General features: G+C 39.2%; 1 protein-coding gene across 2 annotated transcripts in view; it reads left to right on the forward strand.

Moving 5' to 3' along the window:
- Window positions 1-15,196: 15,196 nt before the first annotated feature.
- LOC131145409 (rust resistance kinase Lr10-like) overlaps window positions 15,197-16,312 on the forward strand; it is a 46,628-nt gene continuing 45,512 nt past the window's right edge. For both annotated transcript variants that reach the window (XM_058094438.1, XM_058094439.1), the window contains exon 1: window positions 15,197-16,235. In XM_058094438.1, the coding sequence (XP_057950421.1) occupies window positions 15,332-16,235 (904 nt within the window). In that variant the 5' untranslated portion in view covers window positions 15,197-15,331. The remainder of the gene's footprint in view (window positions 16,236-16,312) is intronic.

Consider the following 16,312-nt stretch of genomic DNA (forward strand, 5'->3'; position numbering starts at 1 on the left):
TTAAGGGTGGAGCAACACCGATTACAACCAGGTCAATTAGCACAAGGCTGACCTTAACCTTAATCAGGTCAATTAGTGAGGCTGACCTCAACCTACACGCCTTAACAGGACGACGCACCTAACTTTCCTAACTGGGTCTAAGCCAATCAGGGATTATTCCAGGGCTAGTCTCCTTCTTCAAGCCCATGCCTGGAAATATAACAGATGTGTATTACAATCAAATGGTACAATGATTGTGCTTTCTTATAAAGCAGATATGTACCCAAATATGCACAATAACATACACCACAATATAAAATAATATGTAAGCTCAGTGTGGTTTAAGATGTCTACTCTCAAATAGATTTACTATCGTCGTAATGAGTGCGTGAGAGTGCAAACCTATATGATCTTTGTATCACTAGATATTCAATCTAAATGCTCAAGCAAAGATATTAGCCACACTCCATATATTTCAATCAACAAGTTTTCTCAATACATATATGTATATGAAGCTCAAGTAGTATATAGATTTGGTTTGCTAAATGAGATTAATCTTTTGTATTCAACTAAAGATATAAATCAATGAATATAGCAACAAAGATTTTTCTCACACAAACAAATATCTCTTTAAATATTTATCAAGATAAAGCACACTAGATATTTGAAAGTATTTTGAAAATATTTTGCAACCAAAAACAAATACAATCTTCTCAAGATATTACAAAGAAGGTGCAAGCTTAGAAGATCTATCAAAGTCTTCTTAGGATAGACTTATCAACAAAGTCCCCTAAGAATCCTTAGGTTTGGCTCTCAAGAAAATTGTGTCAATCAGAACAAGGAGAGCAAACCTTTCCAAACAAACACTCAATCGACTTACAGAGGGTCTAGACAATAGTAGCAGGTAAGTATAAGTGAATAGGGCTTAGATCTGAGTATTATGGATATTTGAACTTGATAGAGAATCTTTAATAAAGTATGTTGATCAAGTTATAAATCTTCCCAAATGAATGGGAATAAATAGAAAACCCCTAAAATATGACCATTAGGGATATAGTCGGGAATATTAGAAAAAATTAATGATGTTTTAAATATTTTAACTTAAACAAAAATAAGTTAACCATGGTAAAAATGTAAGGCAACCCGAGAGGTCCGGTCGACCAGAATAGTTTCGGTCGGCCAGATCTCATATGGTTCAATCGACTAGGAGGATTTTGAACTAAGGGCTCGGTTGACCGAAAGTGTTTTTCCAAAGGCGATTTTCCATTTCTCTGAGGTTTGGTCGACTAGACCATTTTGAACTAGATCGTTCGGTTGACCAGACCGCTGGGATTTTTCCTGAGGACTCTCGGTCGACCAGGTAGTTGGTGTACAAAAATGGCTCAGTCGACCAGATGGTCAAATTGTTAATTAGAGAAGGTTTCGGTCGACCAGGGTCAAATAAGCTTTACAAGCTCGGTTGATCGGACTGCGGTTAACACGTTGACCCAGATTGGTTTCGGTCGACCGAGAACTAATGAACTGAGAAGTGCGGTCAATTGGGCCATGGTCAAACAGTTGACCCGGCACCGGTTCGGTCGATCGACTAGTTTTGTACTCTCAAGTACGATCAACGGATCATGCAATTTCAGTGCATTTCAGTTCTTTGTCCCTATGCAATCACCCTAAACAAATGACCATATATATATATATATATGTGCATGTATAAGTGTCCTAAGGTCATTTTCTAGGTCTTTTTGGGAACACCAAAAAAATCCGTTGTCGGTCGACCGAAGGGTGTTCCCTAAGGTCTTTCTAGATGCTTTTTAGTTATTCTTGGGTTGAACTTACGTATTAGATCATGCAGGTGATGCATACAATTATTACAAACCAAAGAACCTATTTACTATTACATACCCTTTGAATAAATATGAAATACAATATAACAGAAATTTTGTCTTCAATCTTTAATCTTTTCTTTGTGCATTACGATCTGTCACTTAGAATTCCTGCACATAAACTAGATAGTCATTCAATACATGATTATTTATCATAATCAAAACAGGGATATGACCTATAAGGTCAACACCTAGTGACAACATCAAAAACCCAGGATCTACCCCAAATCACTGGCACCAAAAATACACTTACTCTTCCAGCAAGGGTATCGCAAGACAACCTCTACCCGCGAGCCTGATCCACTCTCCTAGCTAGATCTCCTAAAAAATAGCAAGTCACTGGGATGAGACAATGCTCAGTAAGAGGAAATATGCTATCACTAGTGTGTGGTGGCTGAGTTACACATTTAACATACTGATATAATACTGATACTATAAATTGAGTAAGCTGATATACTGTACAAAAACACATAGAATGTAGTTTACAATACAATTGTGTATCAGAGTTTGCTATCTGTACATACTTCTAATATGATAATATAAGTTGTTGTTGTATGATATATTTGTATATACATAGGAACTTCTGTTATACCCTAGGATCTGTATGTCATAATTTAACCCCTCATGACAAGGTTGTACGGCCCGTAGGTTAGACTTGCTCTAATTGGCCTACCAGGCAAGTCAATCTATATCTATATCATTCACCAATCTAGCCCACTGCGGTCTCCCCGAACAATTTCCAAATCTATCTCGTCAAATTGGCCACCTCAACCCAGCTTGCTGGGGAATCTGCAATCTCTCCTGGCGCAATTAGACAGAATCCACATACTTTCTAAGTAATGTGGTTGCACTCTATCTGCAATAGCAACAGTACCGTGCTCTTCTGTCTGTATCTATATGAAATTTCCACAGGATTTTGATATCATGTAATACTATATACATTATATATATTATCTTGCTATTTTAACATGATTTCAAAACAACCATAACATTATAAATATGAACTGTAATATCTGAAATATCTGACTGAAATATCTATATATATTATCTTGCTATTTTAACATGATTTCAAAACAACCATAACATTATAATTCTGAACTGTAATATCTGAAATATCTGACTGAAATATCTATAATATCTGTCTGAAATATCTATAATATCTGTCTGTAATATCTATCTGTAATATCTATAATGTCTGTCTGAGTGTTATGGTTTATAAATCATGTTATTCTGAAAAAATACTATAAATCTTATGTTCTGCTGATATATTGTGTAACTGGATATCTGTAAAAATTCCATAATCAACATACTAAACAATAATAAGCTCAGGCCACACAACTGAGTAGTTAAAAATCTCATGCTCAATTTTTGTAATTCCACTATAATAATAATAATAATCATAATATTATGAAAAAATTGATCAATAAGTTGATATATATACAAAAGCATAATCTTCTGACATGCATTCTAAAATCCCTAGCATAGCATATTTCCTTTACCTAATTTATGAAAAGCTCCTACTGTAATATGGCCCTACACCTATAGGGTTCCTTGCTTAAATTCCTGAAAATAACATTTCCCAAAACAAAACATTAGTATTTATTTGTATCCTATATTTCTTATAATTGTGGGAAAGGCGAATACTAAATAAAATGTCTTACCCTGAGATTGGGATGAAATTCAAATCAGCCCCACCAACGATCCGCTCTGGCAAACTTGAATAAAACTTTCCCAGGAGCGTCGTGGTGGCCTTGGGTCGTCAAACCGGCGAGAATTCGGCCCGAAATCTTAGAGAGAAGGGATGAGGGACGAATTTAGGAGAGAGAGAGAGAGAGAGACTTGCCCAAGAATTCCGACCAAAAATGAAGTTTAGGCCTATTTATATAGTGGCCTTCGTCGATGAGCTATGTCACCTCGTCGACGATGTCAAAAAGGAAATTCGTCGACGAATACTCACTCCTCTTTGACGAAATTCAGAACTGCGATAAATCCTCTTGGTATCTTCTCGTCGACGGGACCCTTATGTGTGTTCGTCGACGAGTCCCTCATGTGTGCTCATCGACGAGTCCCCTGTGTTCATCGACGAGACCCTATTTAATTTCCTTCTTTTTTCTCTTCTCTTATTTTAAATTATGAAAATTATTTGGGTCTCCACATTCTCCTTTTCTTATAAAATTTCATCCTCGAAATTTAATATTTGACCATTCATTATTCTATGAAGAAAATTGTCCACTTATTTTATTACTTACCCTCACTTATGGCGGAGGAATACCATGGTTACATTTTAAGTTCTGGGAGACTACACATATAAAATTAGAGGACTACTTACTAACTAAATTATTACATGTACCTGCAAAAGAAACATTACCTAACTACTTACTAAACCTTTTGGAAAAATTGCAGGTATTTCTATCTTATCTGTTCCTCGAGCTCTCAAGAAGCTTCCTCTATAGCATGATTTCTCCACAAAACTTTTACTAGCTGAATTTCTTTGGTGCACAGAGCTTGTGTCTTTCTGTCCAAGATCTGTACTGGTACTTCTTCATAAGCTAATGAATCTTTAAGTTCTATTTCTACATAACTGATTATGTGGGATGGATTTGGGACGTATTTCCTCAGCATAGCTACATCGAATACGCTGTGTATTCTAGATAAAAATGGCGGCAAAGCTAGCTTGTAGGCAACTGACCCCACTCTCTTTAGTATTTCAAAGGGGCCAATAAACATAGGGCTCAACTTTCCCTTCTTTCTAAATCTCATAACCCCTCTCAAAGGAGCTACCTTCAGGAATACTCAATCTCCCACGTCAAACTTTAATTCCCGGTGGCGAGTGTCTGCGTAGCTTTTCTGCCGACTCTGCACGGTACTATTTCTTTCTTTAATTAGTCGGACATTATTATACACCTGTTGTACTATCTTTGAACCCAAAACTCGCCTCTCGCCTACTTCATCCCAAAAAAGAGGAGAACTACACCTTCTACTATAGAGTGCCTCGTATGGTGCCATGCCAATGCTAGCCTGATAGTTGTTCTTGTAAGCAAATTCAACCAACGGAATAAATTGAGTCTAGTTACCCCCAAAATCTAGCACGTATACACGAAACATATCTTCTAATGTGTGGATTGTTCTCTCAGTCTGACCATCAGTCTAAGGGTGGAAAGCAGTGCTGAATGCTAACTGTGTACCCATAGATTCTTGAAAGCTTTTCCAAAATCATGAAGTAAAATGAGGATCTCGGTCTGAAACTATGGATACCGGTACACCATGGATGCGAACTATCTCCTGAACATATATTTCTGCCAGTTTGTCCATGGAATAGCCAACTTTAATAGGGATGAAATGGGCGGTCTTCGTCAGATGATCAATAATCACCCAAATCGATAGAGACGTGATCCCACTTCCATTCTGTAATAAAGAGTGGTTGTAAATGACCTTCCGATCTCTGGTGCTCCGCCTTAACTTGCTAGCACATCAAACACTACTATACAAATTCGAAAATTTCTCTTTTCATCCCACTCCACCAAAAATACTCTCACAGATCCCTATATATTTAAGTACTACCAGGATGAACTCTTTATAATGACCTGTGAGCTTTTTCTAAAATCGTTCTTCTAATATCTTCATCTGCCAGCACACACAATCTGGTGCGAAATCTCAAAGCTCCATCATCAGAGATACCAAACTCCTCTCCTTGTCCATCCCGCACTCTGGCTATTACCCCTGCTAACTCTGCGTCTTCACCCTTAGCGGACTTAATATTCTCATATAGCGTAGGCTATATGAAAACAAATATCTGAAAATTATCCTCCACTAACTCCACACCAAGTCTCTCCAAATCCATCAAGATCGGGTGCTGAATTTCCATAGCTGCCAGTGCTGGTCCCACTAATTTCCTGCTCAGAGCATCTGCTACCACATTCGCTTTCCCCGGTTGGTAACTAATAGTGCAGTCATAATTTTTAATAAGTTTTAACCACCTTCTTTGTCTCATATTCAGATCTTTCTGGCTAAAGAAATATTTTGAGCTTTTATTATCCATAAAGATTTCACACTTCCCACCATATAGATAATGCCTCTAGATTTTTAAAGCATAAACTATTGCGTCTAGTTCTAAGTCTTGCACAGGACAATTTTTTTCATATTCTTTAAGCTGTCTGGAAGCATATGCAATAACCCTGCCGTGCTACATTAATACGCACCCAATTCCCTTCAGGGACGCATCACTGTATATCACAAACCCGTCCTCTACTGATGGAATAGCCAACACTGGGGCAGTAACCAACCTCTATTTCAATTCCTGAAAGCTCTGCTCACAGTCATCAGTCCATTCAAACCTTACATTTTTCCTCATGAGTCGCATGAGCAGACTTGATAAACTGGAGAAACTATCAACAAAGCGTCGGTAGTAGCCTGCCAAACCTAAAAAACTTCTAACCTCTTGGACATTCCCTGGCCTTACCCAATTTACTACTGCCTCTATCTTACTTGTGTCAACTGATACACCTGCCTCAGAGATCACATGGCCGAGAAAAGAAACTTGCCCCAGCCAGAATTCACATTTCTTAAACTTCGCGTATAGCTTTCTCTCTCTTAATATCTACAACACCAGCCTTAAATGGTGCTCGTGCTCCTCAAAACTCCTCGAGTAAACCAGTATATCATCAATGAATACAACCACAAACTGGTCTAAGTACTGATGGAACACCCGGTTCATTAAATCCATAAATACTGGTGGTACGTTAGTTAACCCAAATGGCATTACTAAGAACTCGTAATGCCCATATCTCGTTCGAAATGTCGTCTTTGAAATATCTTCTGCCCTAACTTTCACCTGATGATAACCCGAACGAAGGTCAATTTTAGAATAAACTTGGGTCCCCTAGAGTTGATCAAACAGATCGTCAATTTTGGGAAGAGGATATTTATTATTAATTGTTAGTTTATTTATCTCTCTGTAATCTATACACATTCTCATAGTCTTATTTTTCTTTTTCACAAATAAAACTGGTGCTCCCCAGGGCGACACGCTGAGTCCAATAAATGTTTTATCTAACAATTTTTGTAATTGATCTTTTAATTCTTTTAACTCGACTAAAGCCATTCGGTACAGTGCATTAGATATTGGTGTTGACCCCGGTAGAAGATCCACAGTAAATTCAACTTCTCGGTTTGGTGGCAAACCAGGTAATTCTTCTGGAAAAATGTCTGAAAATTCTCTGACTACAAGAATATTAGCTTGTTTCAGTTCTTCTTTTGGCCACTCCTTTATGTAGGCAACAAATCTCTAACAACCATCTTGAATTAGTTTCCTCACCTGAATAGTTGATGCAAGCTATGGCGAGGAACGTACACGTGAACTAAGGAATCTGTATACTTGCTCACCTGGAGGTTTAAAAATCACTTCTTTCAAATGGCAATCAATACTAGCATGATTAACTACCAACCAATCCATACCCATGATTATATCAAACCCCTGCATATCTAATATCACAAGATCAGCTGGCAATATCTTTCCCTGAATAGTCATTGGAAAATCCCTAAGTACCCTCTTACATTTCACCACTGACCAAGTTGGTGTAGCTACAGCTAACCCAACATCTAACAACCGTGCCTCATACCCCGTTAACTTAACATACACCGATGAAATAAAAGAATGGGTAGCATCTGTATCAAATGAACACAACAACTTTATATGAAAAAGCAGTAAAGGTACCTATAACTACGTCTCTAGCTGCATTGGCGTCACCCGACGTCAATGCATAGACTCTCACCGGTGTAGTGTTCTTCTGCTGACCTCCACAGGGCGCCTGCTAACCACCTCGATATGGTCTGGGAGCTGGTGTCTAAGTCGAAAATCGCTCGCATGACCAAGACTGGTTCCTGAGTCTCCTACATCGGTAGCAGATGTCCTCTCCCCTTCTACATTCACTTGGATGTCTCCGACCACATTTAGGACAGGTAGGAATAGCTCATCCACCTTAAGAACCACCGCACCCCATCATCCATCCCTGACTACCCCCATATCGATCTCCTCTTCATGGCCCTCTACTGGAACTCGCCTAATAATCGTAAGGCACGGACCTCTTCCTCTAACTCTGAGCTACAACACCTCTCTGCAAGCCACTCTCAATAACAACAGCTCTATCTACCACTTCCACGAATGTCTGAGCCCGAAACCAATGACTTGCTCAAACAAATTCTGCCTTAGGCCTTCTTAAAACCTCATTATTTTCTTTTCCTCATTTGGTGTCAGGTGTGGGGCGAAACGAGATAACTCAATAAACCGTGCAGCATACTGCGACACCGTTATCTGTCCTTGAACTAAATGCAAAAATTCTGCTACCTTCGCGCTTCGAACAATAGCAGGAAAATATCGCTTGAAGAATAATTCTTTAAATCAACTCCATGACACTGGCACTGGATCAGGCCTTTCTTCCTCAATCAGTCTCGCTGATCTCCACCAGCACTTTGCTTCTCTTGTCAGTTTAAATGACGCAAATGATACCTCCTGCTCATTTGTACAGGCAAGTACTGCCAAAATCTCCTCAACGTCTTGAACCCAGATTTTAGCTACAAATGGGTTAGGTCCTCCAGAAAAATATGGAGGCTTCATCCACGTAAATTGCTCGATCGTGTAGCCTTGCTCTCCCCCACTCCTAGTCATCTCAACTATCACTTGTTGGGTGATGCTGCGCAATACTGCATCTGTATCTCCACCACCCATACTAGAGGATCCTGGCCTATCACCTCCAGCATTCGTACCACTGCTACCTGGATCCATCCTGAAAATACAAAGAACATCATTTCAGAATCCTACCTCCCGTACAAATCTAATATATTACATTCAACTAAAACTTCAAATTCTCTATTAACAATTCCCTCTATTCTTAACCCAAAATCTAATCCGACACCCTAGACACATAACTTGTCAATAGTTTATTATGGCTTTCTTGAAATCGTCACCCCAGGAAAAGCATAGAAACCACCACAAAAATCCTATATCCAGACCACGGAACAAAATCTCAAATCCTTTTCCTATTTTCTAGCATTTTTTCCACTGCATTCTAGGGTCTACAGAACCTAACAACCTAGGCTATGTTACCAAACTGTAACGACCGGCTACTTATATCATTTTTTATATAAATAAAACGTATAATCAATCTATTTGTAATACTACTGAAATATATTAGGCCCAAAGGAGCACTGAGGAAACTCTGTACATCATACATACCTAAATAAAGGTATACAAGAAACTATAAACATCCTTATACAATACCAGAAAACTATAATATTCTGAAGTATATTTACAACACAAAATATCCAATGACAACATCAAAAATCCGAGATCTACCCCAAATCACTGGCACCAAAAATACACCTACCCTTCCAGCAAAGGTAGCACAAGACAACCTCTACCCGTGAACCTAATCCACTCGCCTAGCTAAATCTCTTGAAAAATAGTAAGTTACTGGGATGAAGCAAAGCTCAGTAAGAGGAAATATGCTATCACTAATGTGTGGTGACTGAGTTACACATTTAACATACTGATATAATATTGATACTATAAATTGAGTAAGCTGATATACTATACAAAAACACATAGAATGTAGTTTACAATACAATTGTGTATCAGAGTTTGCTATCTGTACATACTTCTAATATGATAATATAAACTTCTGTTGTATGATATATCTGTATATACATATATAAGAACATTTGTTATACCCTGGGATCTTTATGTCATGATTTAACCCCTCATGACAGGGTTGTGCAGCCCGTAGACTGGACTTACTCTGGTTGGCCTACCAGGCAAGTCAATCTATATCTATATCATCTGCCAATCTAGCCCACTGCAGTCTCTCCGGGCAATCTCCAAATCTATCTCGTCTAACCGGCCACCTCAACCCAACTTACTAGGGAGTCTGCAATCACTCCTAGCGCAGTTAGACGAAATCTACATACTTTCTGAGTAATATGGTTGCGCTCTATCTGTAATAGCAACGATATCGTGCTCTACTATCTGTATCAGTCTAAAATTTCCACAGGGTTCTGATATCGTGTAATACTATATATATATATATATAACTTGTTGTTTTAATATGATTTCAAAACAATCATAACACTATAAATTTGAACTGTAATATCTGAAATATCTGACTGAAATATTTATAATATCTGTCTGAAATATCTATAATATCTGTTTGTAATATATATAATATCTATCTTTAACATCCGTAATATCTATCTCTAATATCTGTAATGTCTGTCTGAGTGTTATGGTTTATAAATCATGTTATTCCAAAAAAAAAAATACTATAAATCTTATTTTTTGCTGATATACTATGTAACTGGATATCTGTAAAAATTCCATAATCAACATACTAAACAATAATAAGCTCAAGCCACACAACTGAGTAGTTAAAAATCTCATGCTCAATTTCTGTAATTCCACTATAATAATAATAATCATAATATTTTGGAAAAACTGATCAATAAGTTGATATATATACAAAAACATAATCTTCTGACATGCATTCTAAAATCCCTAGTATAGCATATTTCCCTTACATAATTTCTAAAAAGCCCCTACTGTAATCTGACCTACACCCATAGGGTTCCTCGCTCAAATTCCTGAAAATAACATTTCCCAGAACAAAACATCAGTATTTCTTCGTATCCTATATTTCTTATAATTATGGGAAAGACGAATACTAAATAAAATGTCTTACCCTGAGATTGAGATGAAATTCAAACCAGCCTCACCAACAATCCGCTCTAACAAACTTGAACAGAACTTTCCCAGGAGTGTCGTGGTGGCCTCGGATCATCGAACCTGCGAGAATTTGGCCTCAAATCTTAGAGAGAAGGTAGGAGGGACGAACTGAGGAGAGAGAGAGAGAGAGAGAGAGAGAGAGAGAGACTTGCTCAAGATTTCTAGCCAAAAATGAAGTTTAGGCTTATTTACACACTCACATTCTTCGACGAGTCACGTCACCTCGTCGACGAGTTCAAGAAAGAAATTTGTCAATGAATACTCACTCCTCGTCGACGAAATTCAAAACTGCGATGAATCCTCTCGGTATCTTCTCATCGACGGGACACGTCCTCATCGATGAGACCCTCATGTGTGCTCGTCGACGAGTCCCCTGTGTTCATTGATGAGACCCTATTTAATTTTCTTCTTTTCTCTCTCCTCTAATTTTAAATTATGAAAATTATCTGAGTCTCTACATGACCTCAAGTCAAGTTTAGTGAAGTACTTGGCATGACTCAATTGATCCAACAAATCAACAATCAACGGAATATGATACTTGTTGCGCATTATCACCTCCTTGAGCACACGGTAGTCTACACACATCCGTAGGCTCCCATCATGTTTCTTTTGAAATGGCACCGATGCTTGGAATGGTGCTTTGGAGGGGCGAACATATCCCGCTTCCAATAACTCATCAAGTTGCTTCCTCAATTCTGCTAGCACTGGAAGTGCCCTCCGATATGGCCCTTTAGCAGGTGGTTTCACTCCTGGAAATAGCTTGATCTCATGCTCCACACCCTGTAGTGGAGGAAATTTTTTAGGCATCTTATCTGGTATCACCTCCTTGTACTCATCCAACACCGCATGGATGGTCGTAGGCACTAGCTCTTGGCCTACTTCTTCATCTATCACTATCGTGGCTAGATATGTTTGCTCTCCCTTTCTCAACCCCTTCTTGAGTTGCATGGTTGAAAGGAACTTCCTATCGTCTCCTTTCGTTGCAACAACTTGCACCATGCACGGGTGATCTCCCATCAGACATAGGGAATCAGCCGAAGGCATCAGCACTGCCTTCGTACCCCTTAGGAACTCCATTCCCAAAATGACTGGAAAGTCATCCAATGGAACCGCTGTGAAATTCACATGGCCTTCCTATTACCTAAGCTTCACAGTAACTTTCTTGGATACTCCCAGAGTAGGCTGGGCTACAAAATTAATTGCTTTTATGCGTCCCGTATCCTTCTCTAAGGATAAGTTAAGTCTCCAAGCTTCCAGTTGCAAAACAAAGTTATGGGTAGCCCCGTTATCCACCATAGCATGGGTACTCTTCCTATTGATTCTCAAGTCCACAAACATTAGCCCTCTAGCTCATGTAACATTTGGGGCTTTAGAGTGCTTTTCCAATGCGCTCACTTTCCGCATTGCACCCATCCTAGGGGTATCATCCTCTTCCCCATCGTCTTCCACTACCCGTTCTGCAATAGAAGCCTGTAAAGCATTAAGTGTTGCTTTGTGAGGGCACTCAAAAACTCTATGAGGACCTCGACACAAGTAACACTCAAGTTTACCCTTTCCCTTGGGTATGTTGAACCCTTGAGACAACAAATCTTCCTTTGAGGTTGATGCTTTATTGTTGGCTCCCCTACTCTTGGGTTCGCCTTTCTTGAAAGACTTTTCATTGTTTCCCTCTCCGCGAGACCCTTTGGACAAAGCGGTATTCTCCCCAGCGTAGTTAGTCAGGCATTCTGTAGCAGCTTGTGCAATAGACAAGTCTTGAACTCTTTGTCTATAAAGTTCAGTTCTTGCCCATGATTTCATCCCTCAAGAAAATAGAACAACTTGTCCTTTTCTAACATATCCCTGATATCCAACTTCAAAGTAGAAAATTGTTTCACGTATTCCCTGATTGACCCAGTATGCTTGACGTCTCTCAACTTTTTCCATGCATTATACTCAACATTCTCAAGAAAGGATTAGGCCTTGAGCTCTCTCTTCAAGTCTGCCCAACTATCAATTACACCGCTTCCATTTTCAATGTCATTGTACTTAGCACGTCACCACAGTTTGGCGTCACCAACCAAGTACATGATTGTAGTATCCACTTTCACATCTTCTAAGGCCATTCTCACTATGCAAAAATACTGTTCCATATCAAACAAAATTTTATCTAACTCCTTAGCATCACGAGCACCCCCATACATCATGGGTTCCAGTACCTTGGTGTTGCTAACTCCCGAAGTGTTGGAGTTCCCTATAGCAAGAACCATCAGATTCACCTTTGCATCCAGATTAGCCATCTGGGCCTACAAAGTTTCCACAGTGTGGTGAAAGTCCTCTGACATTTCACTTGTCAAAATTGCTTGACGCTGGTGTGATCCCATCACTTCATCAACAAGTCCCCTCAGTTGGGCCATCTTGTTGGCTATATTGTTGGTTGTTTCTTTAACCTATGCTTCCAATGTGCTGATCCTCTTAGCATTGTTTGGTGCCATGGTCACTCACCAAAGCTTTCCAAAGCCCACAACAAAGGTAACTGAATTCTTGTAGCAACTGAGCCTTAGCTTTGATACCAAGTGTCAAGGTCCAACTATTTTCACACCCTTGTGAAGGGTTGAGCGGTGCAAGATAAAACACTCTTACTTAACTAGCTAGTCTATCGTTTACCAACATTTATCCACGAAACACTTTCATTAGCATTCATTCAAATGACAGTGGAAACAGTAATCAATTCATGAAAGTCGTGGCAAGCAAGCAGTAAACATTGAAGCAAATGTAATTCATTAATAACACCTCCGTTAACATTGTGTGCTCAGCGAGGGAGGCAAGTAGGTTAAACATGTTGACAAAAGCTAGTGAGTTTTACAGTGACTGATGAACACTCACCGTCCCCTAAAGAGCTTACTAGGCTATTCTCACTCTGACACAAGGAAACATCAAAGTGACTGAGGAGTCATACTACCTTATTTGACATACAATGAAACAAATACTGGAAAATAACCCTACACTAGTATTAACATGATGGAAACCCATCCTAAACACACGAGGCAAGTGGTCACAGGCAAGCATAATGCCCTCAACAAGCCTAGCTCGTGACAAGTAGCAACGTTCCAAGAGGTAGGTGGGGGGTGGGGGGCGTCGAGGACGATGAGGCCTTTGTGGGTACAAGAAAGCCTAAAGCTTGGACAGCCGCAGTGCTCCGATTGCCGGTGCTTCACCCAGAATGGAAATCTGATGATGACCCTACTCCACTTGGTGCCATTAATAATATTATTCTCATCCTTATCACCCTCGCACATTTGGCATGCACTCCCCTACTAGGCTCCCTCCGTAATGTTCTACCACAATTGCGAAAAAGAAGAAGAAGATGATGATGACGACGACGATGAATGATCTAGAGTAGATCCCATAATGAAAGAATTTCTCCTCCATCTAAAGTTTCAGTTTTGCTACTCTCTCCCCTCTCACAAAAGCCCACCTCATTTTTAATTTTTCTCTCTGCAAATAATAAATGTAGAATTTGCTTAATCTTCAAACCGTTCATGTGCTTGTTTTTGTATATTTGCATATAATTGTATATGAAAGAATAAATTTTGAAAAAATTCATTGGTTGAATTGTGTGTAACACTATTTTAAGATTTTGCACCCTCTAATACGGTATAGAAGACTTGTGGGCATCCACTCCCAAAAGATAATAACCCTTCATCCATGCCACTAGTTTATACAATGCGAGTTTAAATTAAGTGAGAGTTAAAAATCATATGCAAAGTTTCTTTCTTTGGCAAAAGGATTGAATGGTAAAAAGAAAGTTTGTGGTCTTGAGAGCCTTGTTTGCAAGCCTAGCTGTTGGTCTCCCTCCTTTTGGAAGAAATTTTGTGTTGCTTCTAGCAAGGGTTGCAAATTAAATTATGACATAGTCGGTGCTTGGCTCAATGATAGTTTGTTCAAGTTTGTTTGTTCATATAAATGAGTCAACCTTAAGTTTAAGTCTAGAATTCCAAACTAAAAGTCGAGGCTAAGTTAACTTATTTAATCCGGTCATGCATGCTCAAAATCCAAATAATAGGCTTGTTTAATTCACTTGAAAGTTGTAATGAATTGAAGTGAGTTCATTAACTTTTCAGTATATATGTTAAAAAGTAGACTTGTTTATTTGCTTATTAAAGGACTCATTAATTTATATATTTGGCTTAGAGTTTATTTTAAGCTAACATTATTTATGCATATATATATATATATATATAAGTATTTTCTCTTTACTTACCACTAATCAATATAGCCTTTTTTTGTCTTCTAAAAATTTTTAATGACAAAATATAGTGAAAAACAAATTAATGAATATTACGTTTATATTTTAAGTGAACTAAATTATTTGTTTATTTATATAAATGAGCAATTTTAGATTTGATTGAAAGTTCATTAATATATAATCAAAATTTTAATCAAATTAGTTTTGTTTTAATTAAGTTCGATTCATAAATTAAGGCTGAGCTCGAAGCTTGAGCTCAATTTTGAAGACTCATTTGTTAAATGAGTAAAGTCCCTTCTTTTAACACATTCTACTACTCCTATTCCTGGACTCCCTTTGTGACCGAAGAAAGAAGGCCCCGCATCTCCATCTATTAGACAAGTCTACGACTTATATATGGCATATTGATTTGAAGAAATTATCAACAGCGGTTGCCTAATTATACCGACTGCTATTCTCCCCGTCACCGCTCTCATGATATCGATGATGAACAATATCCTCACTGTCTTCCTCCTCCTCGGATTTCAACCTGGGATTTCCGAAATTATTAGCAGCAGGTGCCAACCATCGTCGTGCGGGAACATCCCAAACATAAGCTACCCCTTCCGATTGGAAGGCGATCCTCCCCACTGCGGTGACCCCTTCTACGAGCTCACCTGCGACCGCCTTCACAACCGCACGCTCTTGCATTTGAGGACAAGATTTAGTGAATTTAACGTTGGGGAATTCTACGTACAGGAAATCAATTACAGCAGCTACTCCATTCGGGTGGTGGATCCCGGCGTCCTCATCCCTACTACTAATACTAGCATTAATACTACCCCCACCTCCAACTGCTCCTCCTCTTCTTTCATTTTTTTGCCCCTTCAGACTCTGCCCATCCGTAGCCTCGCATACTATGACACATATCGCACTGTATACACTTTGAGTTCAGGCCCTCCTGCCGGCTACCATATGCAAGAAAAGCAGTACGAAGTTGTGACAATGATGGAGTGTGAAGCTCCGCCCGTAACTAATTCTACAATTTACAAGTCCGCTGCAATTGATGGTGCGCATGCTCCCCTCTGCAATACTAATAATGGCGGCCGCGGTTCTTCCTCGCGAGCACAGTACTCTTATGCCGTGTTTGGAGACTTCAGACTGGCGGATCTGGACCCCTCTTGCACTATAGGAGTTCAGACAGTGGTTGCCTCTTACGGCCGATCCATCGACTCCACCTCCTTCTCCGGCATCCACGCCGCCATGGCTTATGGCTTTCACCTCTTCTGGTTCTCCATTTACTGCGACGATTGTCTGCAGGGAGGAAGCGGCTCTTGCTACCTGACCACCACGAGTGGCCTCGCCTGCGAACCGTACCGGCCCCCAAATTTTCTCTCGTGTGAGATTAATTTACATTTTCCGGTAGCTAATATTTTCTCATATGATATTTCTAGCATCTTTAATTATGTCCTCTAG

This window comes from Malania oleifera, chromosome 13 (assembly GCF_029873635.1).
Source record: "Malania oleifera isolate guangnan ecotype guangnan chromosome 13, ASM2987363v1, whole genome shotgun sequence".
Taxonomy (NCBI): domain Eukaryota; kingdom Viridiplantae; phylum Streptophyta; class Magnoliopsida; order Santalales; family Ximeniaceae; genus Malania; species Malania oleifera.